Here is a 13089-nt window from a genome sequence, read left to right on the forward strand (position 1 = left end):
ACAGGCTCTCGGATCAATGCCGGTGGCTGCTTGGCTGCTGTGTCCTGCTTAGCGGGCAGGATCTCCACCCAGCGCAGGCTTCGGGCTCTTTCCGGCTTCCAAGGAGGTGTCTGACTTGGGAGGGCTGCTTCAAGGCAGCAGATACTGTTGGCAACAGACATTTCATTTTCAAAGTTGGGAAGATGTCCTGGCCTTTCAAAGAAGTGAATGTCCTGGGGAACCAGGGTGAAGAGGGAGACTTCTTCCTGATGTACAGTGTGACCGTGAAGTGACAGGCCTGGGTCTGTGGGTGCCCTCCGCTGCCCCTCCATCCCCGGCTCACTGGTACTGCAGATAGTTTTTGAGAGATTGAGGCAGGGGTAGGGAGCCGATGTCCTGTAGGCGCTGGCGGCCCAGGGCCAGGCGGATGCATCTCCGGCACAGGTCCATCAACGGCAGGGGCTCGGCTACAACGAGAGGGAAGAGAGTTAAGTCTCACCAGAGCTGTCCCTACACCTCTCACCCTTACCCAGCCCCTGCTCACCCCCTGCCCGCCTGCTCCTGAGCTGCCCTTCAGGGCCCCAGGTTCCTCAGAGAAGCCTTCTCCGGTTATAGTAGCTGAAGGCTTAGAGCAGTGTCTTCCACATTGTGGGATGCAACCAACCCGACTAAAGACACATGGAATCAATTCATTAGGTGGTGACCAGCGATTAAAGAAAAAAAAAAAGAAAGAAAAGGAAAGAAAAGAAAAGAAAGAAGAAACAGAAAGCAATGCCACAGCAAGGGGTGAATACTGCTCCACGAAAGCTCTGTCTCTGACGTAAGTGTTCAGTGTGTCTCCATGTAAAAAATACTTTTCACTGCAGGTCGTGATAAAATGAGAGACGCTGACCTAGGGTGGTCTGCAGGGGGCTTCCTCTTAGAAACAGGTGAGGTCGCGGGGGCTGTTTGAAATGCCCTTGAACCCTCAAACTTGTCCTCTAGCCTCTTTTGATGGTGAGTGGAGGAATGCATTTTCTTCAAATGTCCAGTTCTAGAAAAAATTCATGAATTAGAATTCATAAGCCATGGAACCTCTGGACATAGGACTGAGGTTTAGTTAGGTTTATTGCAGACATACTTATGAAGCTCTTATTCTCTTCCAGGCTCTCTAATTGGACCGAGGGGATACAGAGATAACTAAGCCAAGGCCAATGGCAGCCCTGGGTGTGAAGGAAGGCTCGAGGTCTGGAAGTATAAATATGTGAATAATTGTAGCAGAGTGTAACATGTGCAATAATTCTTAAATGCACAAGGACAGAAACTGAGCAGTTCCTATATGGAAGAGTTGCTTGAAAGCTTCCAAGAGAGTATACTGGAAAGGGGTTTTGAAGGGTGAATAGGAGTTTTATGTGATGTGAGGTTGGGGGGGGTGTTCTAGGCAGAGAGAACAGGTAAAAGCATGGAGGCATAAGACAGGACAGGCTGGGAGGTCTGGAGGGAGAGGAATGGTGCTGATCAGCTGGGTCTGGAATGAAGAGGGTAGTGGTCACATGCTGTTTCATGTGGCTTCTGCAGCCCTAGTTTCCCCCAACCCACAGGAACATGCTAGAGGCCTGATGCTGCATCTTAGCACTTGTTTTTTTGTCAACAGAACAAGTGATGTTTTAAAAGCATTCTATAACGTGCTAAGGTACAATAAAACTGTAAGTGGTAAACACTAACACAAGAGTTGTGAGAGGAATCATATCACAAGGGAATGGAAGGAATGGGAAGGTTGTTGAGTGTGTTTTATAGGAATTTTCATTTACTGGAGTTGCAGAGTTAATGAGGAGAGTCATTACAATCAAACCCAGACTTGGCTGGTGCGTTGGAAGCCACGCACAAGAGCGTACCCAGCCCTCCTTCACGTGGGGCGAGGCTGCATATCCTCGTGGAGTGTTGGTGGTTTTAAACACTCCCACCTCCGTATCCTCTTTTGATCCTCATACGAACCCTTGAAGTTAGCTAGGGAGGCCTGGGCACCCCCTCTTTCCCAGGCCTAGAAAGCAGATTACTCACCCCGAGTCTTGCGATCACATGGTCACCATGCCTAGGCCAACACCTGACACCCCCCTCGAGGTGTCCCCATCTCTCCCCTAGCAATGCCCCTGCACCCAGCTCTTCTCTCACTGTCTCCCACTGGGTTCTTATCCAAGCTTTGCACAGTCCCCCAGATTATGCCTCTGTGAACCCCTTTCCCTGCCTCCCCACCCGAATCTTCCCATCCTTAACATCTTGACCTGCTCACCGCAAGTTCCCATGATCTCCTTTTAGCTCCTATAGCACCAATGCTTGCCGCCTGTGCCACTGGACGTTGGGGAGGAAAAAAACCTTTAAAAGCCTTATTTAATGATCAATTGCTACTTATTTACCAGGCAACATGAGAGTTGAAATATAATTGTAGCTACTGTTTATTGAAGACATATTATGTGGCCAGGTGCTGTGCTAAGCTCTTTATCTGTACCAACTCATGTGAATGTATGTATCAAACTCATATCACAGTTACCTCTTAGGGGTGGATGGACCTAGAGTCTGTCATACAGCGTGAAGTAAGTCAGAAAGAGAAAAACAAGTACCGTATGCTAACGCATATATATGGAATCTAAAAGAACAGTACTGATGAACCTAGTGGCAGGGCAGGAATAAAGATGCAGACGTAGAGAACGGACTTGAGGACACGGTTGGGGAGGGCAAGGGAAGCTGGGACAAAGTGAGAGATTAACGTTGACATATATATACTGCCAAATGTAAAACAGATAGCTAGTGGGAAGCAGCCGCATAGCACAGGGAGATCAGCTCAGTGCCTTGTGACAACCTAGAGGGGTGGGATAGGGAGGGTGGGAGGGAGGCTCAAGAGGGAGGGGATATGGGGATATATGTATATATATAGCTGATTCACTTTGTTGTATAGCAGAAACTAACACAACACTGTAAAGCAATTATCCTCCAATAAAGATGTAAAAAATATAAAAATAAAAAGGTAATACAGTAAAAAAAAAATTACCTCTTAGGGTAGGAACTATTATTATTATCCCCATTTTAAGGAGGAAGAAACAGAAACACAGAGTGGGTAAGTCACTTGCCCAAGGACACACAGCTGGTAAATGGCAAAGCTGGGAGTTAGACCCAGGCAGCTGGAAACTGGAAACTGTCTTATATTTAACCACATTTATTGAGCATCTGTTCTGTCCCTTTGCTACGTTAGGTTTACAGTTAAGTCCCCTACATATGAACAAGTTCTGTTCCGAGAGTGTGTTCATAAGTCCAATTTGATTGTAAGTCCAACAAAGTTAGCCTAGGTACCCAACTAGCACAATCAGCTATATAGTACTGTACTGTAATAGGTTTATAATACTTTTCACACAAATAATACGTAAAAAAGAAAAAATAAATAAGCAAACATTTTAAATCTTACAGTACAGTACCCTGAAAAGTACAGTAGTACAGTACAACAGCTGGCATACAGGGGCTGGCACCGAGTGAACAGGCAAGAAGAGTTACTGACTGGAGGAGGGAGAGGAGGAGGGAGATCGTAGAGCTGAAGGATCATCAGCGATTGGAGACGGAGGGCAAGCTGCAATTTCACTCATGCCTGACGCTGATGGCACAGGTTCTGGTTCCTCGCTGGATTCAATTCTACCTACCCTCTTGAAAGAACGATCCAGTGATGTCTGGCTAGTAGCTCTTTTTCTCTCGTCATAGATGACACAGTAGCGCTGGATTGCATTCTGAATGGGTGCTGCAACCTCTGTGTACCTTTCTACATTCGGGTCCTGTGCCTCAGAGACTAACAGTGCCTCCTGAAATAAAGAAAATCCCCTGCCATTTTCTGCATGGTGAATCTCTTTGGTTCTTCAGTTACTTCTTCTTCCTCTTGTCTCTCTTAGTCCTTTCTCTGGGACGAAGAGAATTCAAGAAATTCCCGGGCAGCTACCATATCTGCACTCACTGCCTTGCCGCTTACTTTTACCTTCTGAAGGTTGGCTCTAGCCTTGAACCGATAAAACCAGCCAAGGCTGGCATTACAAGATGCACCCTCTGATTCTTCGCCGTGTTTCTTCTTCAAGTCTTCATAAAAGCTTTTAGCTTTCTCCTGAATCAGCATTAAGCTGAGCGGGACTCAACTCTGAGGCTACTGCTGCATCCGCACGCTGAGAAGTTTTTCATCTCCTCCATCACTTTCCCACACTTCTTCAATATCACTGTCGACATCATCAGCACAGCGGACTTCACATGCTCCATGATCTTGCACTTGTCCTTTAGAATCGTGCCGATGGTTGAACAATTCATGTTATAAGAACGAGCGACGTCTAACCATCTTTTTGCCTCGTTCCGCTCTCTCAGTTATTTTCACTTTTGTTTCCATCGTTATCGCTTGGCGCTTCTTAGCAGTACCAGCTACATCACCACTGCCTTTACGCTTGCTTCCGGACATCCTGGGCTTGAAATAAAGATACTGTACTACTGTACTCTATACGGTACTGTACACAAAAGCACAACCACTTGTAGAGGATGCATGCATGTGACAATGTACGCCAGACACGTGGACTAACTTACGTGACTGGACGTGCGAATGAATGTTCGCATCTTTGAAAGTTTGCAACTTGAAGGTTCGTATGTAGGGGACATACTGTATCTCATTTAGAGATGCCTACTTCAGAGAAAAGGAAACTGAGGCTCAGAGGTGAAGGGGCTTGTCCAGAGTCACACAGCCCAAAAGCCTACAGGTGGAGCTTCGCGGTGCCTCCCTTAAACACCATGCAATAATGGAAGATCGCTTTAAGGTATGACGCGAAGGAGAGGGTCACCTGTCTCCCAGGTTCACACAGTCCATAGGCTCTTACTCTGGCTCCGACCGCTTTCCAGTTCACCGGTGCCCACCTCTCCTGCCGTGAGCTCTGCACCCACCTAAATGGGCCGCCCTGCCGCCAAGATGCCTTTTCTGCTCTCCTGCCCACCCATTTCAACGTGGACCCGGTCAGCCACTTTCCCTTTCTTCACGGCCATCAGACCCCTCTCCTCTGGCACATCCCAGGGATCTGCAGAAATCTGGAGCCCCTGACTTCCAGCTCTGCCAACTGCAAGTCTGTGCCTCTGTGAAGGTACTCTGAGCGCTTGTTTCTTCACTTGTAAAATGGACCAACGATCTCCAGCCTGGGCCTGTCACAGGGGGATGGCCCAGAAACCATTTGTTAAATGAACGAATTGACTCGCTTCTTTGGGGGCGTGTCTTCTACAGCTGTTTCAAGCTATTGAAATAAATTGCTCTTACCTGACAAGGTTGCTGTCTTCAGTTCCCACTCTCCTGTAAAACCTCTGAGAACAGGGCAGGTCTTAATTGACAGGAGGCTTGTGGTGAGGGTTAAACGAGTTAGAGAGTAGAAAGCACTTGGCACAGTCACCAGCACGTAGTAGGTGTCCGACATTCAGCACTTCTAGCTATCTCGTCCCCATCCAGGCATTTGTTTGGTCACCCTTTGTGAGGACGAGCTTGGGTAGGGATGTTAATGAGGTGGGGTCTGCTAGAAGGCCAGCAGTTCCTTCTCTGAATGTCGGGAGATGGGTTCGCATTCTGCATCGGGAAAATTTTGAGCTGTTAATGTTTGAGAATCATTGCCAGGGCTTAAGAACTTCTGTAATCACTTTAAAGCTCTAGGCACATACTAGGTCCTCAATGTCCAAAATGCTAAGCCTGGTCAGCAAACTCCATTCCCTGTGTGTTCCCTGCCCAGTTAGGTGCTGAAGAGAAGGAAAGAGCTATGTTTCTATTCATTCCTCTGCAGTCACTGAAATCACTCCAGAGCCCAAACTCCAAAGGAAGTGAGGGAGGGGGGAGGGGCCGGAGTTCAGAGCACACCTTTAGCTCTAAATGTGAAATATAAACCATCTCTCCCGGGGTTTCCCTGGTGGCACAGTGGTTAAGAACCCGCCTGCCAATGCAGGAGACACGGGTATGATCCCTGGTCTGGGAAGATCCCACATGCCGTGGTGCAACTAAGCCCGTGTGCCACAACTACTGAGCCTGCACTCTAGAGCCCACGAGACACAACTACTGAGCCCACGTGCCACAACTACTGAAGCCCGCGTGCCTAGAGCCGGTGCAACAAGAGAAGCCGCCACCATGAGAAGCCCATGCACCACAACGAAGACCCAATGCAGCCAAAAATAAGCAAATAAATCAATAATTTTAAAAAAAAGACCTTGCAATTGTTTAAAAAAAAAACCTCTCCTAATTTCTGAGGGAACTTTAACTGACGACTTCACAGTAACCCCAAAGTGCACAGAGAAAGTAACTTCCAGAGCTCCAAGGATGCCCCGTGTGGCCTGGGCCATCCCCCAACTCCTCTTTCTAACTCCCTTTGGCTTTAGAACTGCCAAGTGTTAAGGTTTAGAAATGATCACCCAGGTGGGAAGAGAAACACAGCATCTTTCAGCCTGGAAGCCATTCTTAGAAATATTTTCCGACAAAGATAAACTTAAAAAGGAATCATTGTTGCAAGAGTGAATATCCAAATAACCAATAAATATACGAAAAAGTGCTCAATTTCAAGAACCATCAGAAAAATGCAAATTAACACCATAACGTGACTCTGCTATATGCCAACAAGAATGGCTAAAATGAAAATAAGACAGTAGCAAGTGCTGGTGAGGATGTGGAGCAACTGGAACTCTCATATGGCTTCGGGTGGGCGTGGAAACCGGCACAACCATTTTGGAAAACTGGGAGCATCTACTAAGACTGAACCTAGGGCGCACAGTCTCCCCCTGGTGTACACATGCTCACCAAAATGCACGTACATGGATGCTTAGAGAAGTGCTAAACTGGAAACAAGAATTCAACTCTCCGCCATCAGTGGAATGCACACACAAACTGTGTCTCTTCTGATAGTGGAACACTAATCAGCCGTGAGAATGAAGGAACCACAATTACATGCAAAAAAAAAAAACATGGATGAATCACTCAAACATAATTTTGAGTGAAAGAAGTACATTTTGTGTAACCTCATCTGTATAGAGTTCAAGAGCAGGGTGGTGAAGTTAGGGTAGTGGTGACATTAGTGGGGAGCAGTGATTGGGGGGTGGGTATCGTTCTGCTCCTTGATTTGAGCTCTGGCAATACCAGTGTGGTCAGTTTGTAAAAATCATCAGGCTTAATCACCTGAGATTTGTACACTTTCAGCATATATGTTATACTTCAAAAACAAGTTTACATTAAAAAAAAAATCAGTCACTGACTGAGTTAGGAGGGCCCTGGCTCCCTGGTGGGTGGGTGTGGATATGACACAAGCCAGGCACCTTCCCACCTGTCCCAACAGGCAAAGTGGGGGGAAGGGACTAGTTTGGAATCCCAGCTTCTGCTCCCAGGGAATTCCCTGGTGGTCCAGTGGTTAAGACTCCATGCTTCCACTGCAGGGGGGCCGGGTTTGATTCCTGGTTGGGGAACTAAGATCCCGCATGCCACGTGGCAAGGCCAAAAGAAAAAGGAATGCAGTAAACATTTATTAAAAGAAAACTATCCAGCTTCTGCTCCCACCACCAGTGGGCCAGACAGCTGGCTCACCTTCACAGAGCCACATTTTTCTCATCTGTAAAATGGGGGCATCAACACCTCCATCCATGCCTTGTGACAACGGTATGACACAACACGCTCCTTGTTCCAAAGGCGTTCTCTCTACAGTATGTCTTATTCCAGGCCATCAGCCCCAGAAGTACCTTTAAAAAATAGTAATACTTTGCTTATTGTGGTCCTAAAAATGTCCCAGTACATCATCCTAATTGACAACAGTGCTCTGCTCTTGATGAAGACTTACTGGAGCTAGGGCTGGATGTCTTGTTCTGTGCTAAAAATATCACAAGGCAATCATTTCCAAAGTTCTCCAGGAAGCTGAATTTTCCATAGTTCTCCACCACTCACCCCCTACATGACCCTCAGTAAGCCACAGAACTGCCCAGGGACTCTGTTTTGCTGTCAATAAAATGGGGGTGTTAGCTCATCTGGTTTTGATGGTCTATGTCTATGATGAAACAGTGGAGAGCTAGGCACTTTGTGCCTTAAGCTTCTTCTCTGGGTCCCTTTAAGTCTCCTCTGCTGATGGTGAGGAGATGCCAAGACACGAGTCATCACCCTACCCCCATTCCTGCATTTATATTTTGAAAAAAAAAGATCAACATTTTTAAGGTCAAGAGGTGAAATTCTTTTGGAACAGTTTAGACAATGGTCAGCAGATAGGGGAAGCTTTCAGTGACAGCCCTGAAATCTGAACTTAAGTAGACATGGTTTTTGGGGGAAAAAAAGGAGAAGACATGCATGTGGGCAAGCACACACACTCTACGTGTCAGACACTGTGCTAATCACTTTCTGCAGACCATGGTTTTGGTGTCCAAAGACTCAGAGTATTGTCTGCACGCCTCTGGGCCTCCCCTCATGCTATTGCTTCAGCTAGAACATCCTCCCCTGTACTGCCTGTCAGAAGCCTGTCTCCTCTTTCAGGACCCAAATCAAGAGTCACCTCCTCCCCAATGACATGGCTCCCCCACCTTCTGGGTCTGCACCGGTCAAGTGTCAACCCACTTAGCTAACCACACAAATGGGCAAATGTGTCATTACCTGCTCACTTCTAAACTACGCCATACCTCTACCAATTGGCCCTATCATGGCCAACAGAGACCTCAGCTCACATCTAGAAAGCCCCTGGAATCTGGAGGTTTCTGTTAGCAAGCTTTACTGTTGCCACAACAAAAAGGGTATGACTACAGCTGGGACAAAAGCAGCATCTTCAGATGAACTTGGTTCCAGCAAGCATCATGGGCACAGACGGAAGTGCCGGAGGGTCTGGCCTGTCCACCAGCTCCCCGACACAGTACTAGACAGCAAGGTATTCTCACCTAAAGACTCTGCGCTGCTCCCAGGAAAAGGGGAGCTACGTGGCTGTGGAGTGAACAGCAGCTGCATTTTTAGATGTGTTCAGTGGGTCTAAAAGAAGAGCCTCTACCCACCCAGCCTGAAAGTTACTTAAGGAGTTATTCCAGCAAAATGAAAAAGGAATCCAAGAAACAGGATGGCACAAGCTTCCAGGAAAAGGGGGGAGTAAATGGAACACAGAAGCAAAGGAAGGTAGAATGAGTGATACGAAGGTCCATTAGATGGTGATGCTTGGAAGAGCCTCCTTCCAGTGGCCGTCGTGTCTCTAAAGTGCCACACCCACAAAGCTCTGTGCCTCCTGACCTCTGACCCCAGCCCTTGGCTTCCCCACCCTCAGAGCTCCCATTGTGCCCTCTGGCAGTGCCACTCCACACAGAAAACTGCAACCCAACTTCTTTTCTGAGAACTCCCTCCACCTCCCGCCTTAACTGAACCCAGCTTCCTCTCCCAGGACACCACTGCCCTTCAGGCTTCCCTGGGCGTTGTTGGTGTCTCAGGGCCAGGAGGTGGGCAGGACCCCTCGCTCCTTTGCCACATACAAAGCTCCGCAGCCTCCATCTGCTATGAGAAGTCCCAGCTCCTCCGTGGCTCACACCACTTGGCTGGGTCCTCTTCTGGTCCTTGTCAGGGCTCTGGCTTGGCCTCCCCGGTCCCTTCTCAACCACAACTGCCACCTCCCCGGTGACAGAATCCTCCACAGGCACGACCCTCTCATCGCGCAGTGTCCTGGGGCTGGAGGTCACGCCCATTCACCCAGCTACCCACATCCTGGGTCACAGCACGGACTGCAGCATCGCTCCTAAGTGCCCCTTCCAGGACCCCAGGGATGCTGAATCAGCCACCCCCACTTTGACCATTACTTCCTGCTCTCTTTTGCTCAGCCCATCAGCATTGCCTTTCTTCACCTCCCTCCTCACCCAGCTGACCAGTTCGCTATTCTCAGGGACAAAGCATTCGGGGGCAAGGCAGGCAGGACGGTGGGGGGTGGGCTGGTGAGTAGCTGTGGGGACACCAGGTTGGGGGCTGGACAATGAACTGGGGACAAGAAGCCTCTGGCATTCAGGTCATCTGTGTTCAGTGCCACTTCAGAGCTTCTTCTCCCCAACCCGGCCTCACCCTAGTACAAGGTCAAGGCCAGTCTGTTTCAGCAGCAGCTGGCAGCCCTGGGCTCTGGCCGGCCTCGGCCACCATCTGGCAGAGCGGCCTCCCCAACCTCCTTGGGGCCTCAGCCTCTACCAGTGCGGCCAGTGGCTTGGCAAGGAGGCTGGGGGTCCTTTCTACCAGCTGACACTTGACAGAACAGAAGTCACATTTAATCCTGGCAGTGGAAGGACTCTGACTGCACCCAATCAAATCAGGTTTCAACACAGAAGAAAAAGTGAATGGCAAGGCCAGGGATGCCTGTGAAATACATGTTCGATGATGAGCCTTGGTAACCCAGGGCCGTGGCTCCCAAGCTGCTGGCACAAGCCAGGCAGGCTTCCTGGGGGAGGTGGTGCTGAGCCAGGTCCAGGGGGCTAGCTGGTTACAATCTGCTATTATATCAAAAGCAAGGCTGGCTGCTCAAAGGCTGCCCTCAGCTTTACCAGGTGAGGCTCATTTTAGCCACAGCATTGTCAAAAGAACGAGGGATCCGGTGACCTGAATCCCCTGTCCGAGGGCCTTCCAGCCACCAGTACTCTCTGCCCCGCTGGCCGAGATCTCGGCAGGGCTGGAGCTGCCTGTCCGCCCACCTTGCAGCCATACCTGGCCCTGCTGAAGCCAGGGGGGTGTTACCTGTTGCCCTCTCCCAGCTCTGAGGCTGAATGAATGGCTCCAGGTGGGCACTGGGGACTCCCCTCCTGGGGTGGTTTGTGGCCTTGGCCCCTGTGGGGCCTTCTCAACCTCCAAGCAGATGCAGCCTGGAGGAACCTCTGTGTGCTTGGGTTGGGAAGGAGTGGGGAGAGGGAAGAGGGTCCCATCACCTGCCCAGCCTCTGAGAGCCTGGCTGGGGTGTAGGGAGCTGTGCTGGATAGGACTCCGAGCTCAGCCTCCACCCTAGTACAAGGCCAAGGCCAGTCTGTTTCAGCAGCAAACATGAACCATGTAAGATGACTGGTGCACTCTGCGGATGGACAAATCAAGGCATGAAGAACATCACTGTTTTGATTAAAGGCTTCTCAAGAAGGGTTTGGAGGGGTATCAGAGTTCTAATGTCATTTTGGGGACTCTGAGGATAAAGTCTTGTCTAACTTGTGATGCTCATCCCACACGCGTGTATTCATCAGACTTCTACTTACAAATGTGCTTTGCAGGTCCTGAGCAGACAGCCTGGCCCACAGAGGCTCACGGGGCTACAGACAGGACAGGGAGACTGAGAAAAGCACAGAGGGGTCTGTGCTTAAGAGAAGGAACTGTAGGGGGAGCTGAGGGAGCCAGGAAGAGGGGCACCTCACCCAGCCAGGGGGTGTCCAGGACGGCTTCCTGGAGGAGACTGCAGCTAAGAGAAGTTTTAGAGGATGAATAAGAGTTATCTCTGCTGAGGGCTGAGAAGGATGTCTGTTGGCTCTGAAGGCGTATCTCTAAGATGCATTCAAAGAAATCTCTTTTGTGTAACATTGGGAAAAGTTCACAGTTTTCCCAGAAGACACTTTGAGGAAACAATAATCAATTGTTGGAGAAAGTCTAGTCTGTCAAAAAAAAAAAAAAGTCAGTGCAGACTGTGGGCTCCCACAGGCAGGGACTGGCTCTTGTCCTCGCTGCCCAGCCCCGTGGCTCTGCTTTGGACATCGTGGGTGCTGGGCCAGTGGGAGGGCATCTGGGGGAGGGGAGACAGCTGCAGTGAGCCTTCACCTCTACAAAGCAAACTATGGCCCAGCTCTTCTGGTGCAGGGAATGAATGTTAAAAGTAGCCCTTTCCTACTGCCCTAAGTCAGCTAAAGAACCCTCCAGAAGGTTCCTGCAGGCTGACAGAATTAGCAACACACTGTGCCGGCTCCGCGGGTCTGCTGGAGGGATGCTCCTAACTCAGCTGAAAAACTTCCCAGAAAATCTGACTGTTTTCAATTTGGAGCCCGCTCCAGGGAGCTCCACAATGGCTGGACACCCTGGCCCTGGCCGAGGACAGCCTCAGTGGGGGAGTGCCTGGCTGGCGTGTACCCTGCACCACGGACCATCCCAACACCCCTAGAAGTTATCTCTGCTGCTGCAGCCATGGGAACAACCTGGTTGTCCCTACAGACACTGAAAGAAGCACGTCCAAGATAGGGAGACCAGGAAGGGGAGTAGCATCCTTCAGAGACAGTTGGTACTCATCCCATCCAGGGCAAGGTTGGGGCCCTCAGGGATGGGACCCCCATTCCTCATGGTGTGTCCCCTTCTAAAGAAGAAAAAGAGCGTGGGGATAGCAGAACTTGCCAGCTGGAGAGCAGGACTTACTTAAAGCCATGGGAATGAACACAGTGTGGTATTGGGAAAGGAAGAGGCAAACTCGAAAGTTCGAGAACTAAATTAAGCAAGGCGTTGTTTAGACACATACTATAGGTGTCTAAAAAGTCTGCAAGGAACAGGAAGCACAGAATTCAGAGGAGTGGTTGCCTTGAGGAAGAGGGGATGGGGGCTGGCAAGGCTAGACCATGGAGGCACAGAAGCGCCCGGTTGTCAATTTTCGAGTCCTTGGGTTGGACGACGGATTCATGGTGGCATTAAATTAGGAAGAAATAAATATAGGAATCAGCAAAGCAGAATAAAAGAGGGCTATGCACGGGACCAATGATGACAGTGTATTACAACCAACGATTCTGTTTAATCCAATTCTGTGTATCAGTTAAAAAGAAAAAAAGAGAAAGGGCAAAAGCGAATGAGAAGAGTCATGAGTTGGCCTTAATCTGGCTCAAATGAGAGCTTGGCTAGAAGATGAATTACAGTTAAATTCTAGTTAATGGGTAGTAACGCTCTTGTCTGTTGAGAACTTAGCATAGCCGCGGGGAAGGCGTCACTGGGAAGCAGAAGCACAGGCCTGGGGTGAGAAGGCATAGAGCCAGTTCTGGTCTCACAGGGCAGCTGCTTCCTCTGTAGCAGGGGGCCAAGCCCCGTCTCACCGGGAGCTGGGGCAGGACGAGACGGGGCCGGAGGATAGGTACCCGGCGTAGGCCCTGGCACACGTGGGCCATCGTCAAATGACAGCT

At 49.5% G+C, this 13089-nt stretch overlaps 1 protein-coding gene across 1 annotated transcript in view; it reads right to left on the reverse strand.

Annotated features, from left to right (window-relative positions):
- Positions 1-318: 318 nt before the first annotated feature.
- SPSB4 (splA/ryanodine receptor domain and SOCS box containing 4) overlaps positions 319-13089 on the reverse strand; it is a gene marked incomplete at both ends in the record, with an annotated part of 61819 nt that continues 49048 nt past the window's right edge. Inside the window, one exon of the mRNA XM_082839361.1 lies at positions 319-446. Within this exon, the coding sequence (XP_082695487.1) occupies positions 319-446 (128 nt within the window). The remainder of the gene's footprint in view (positions 447-13089) is intronic.

The sequence above is a fragment of the Leucopleurus acutus genome (assembly GCF_964270905.1).
Source record: "Leucopleurus acutus genome assembly, chromosome: 5".
NCBI lineage: Eukaryota > Metazoa > Chordata > Mammalia > Artiodactyla > Delphinidae > Leucopleurus > Leucopleurus acutus.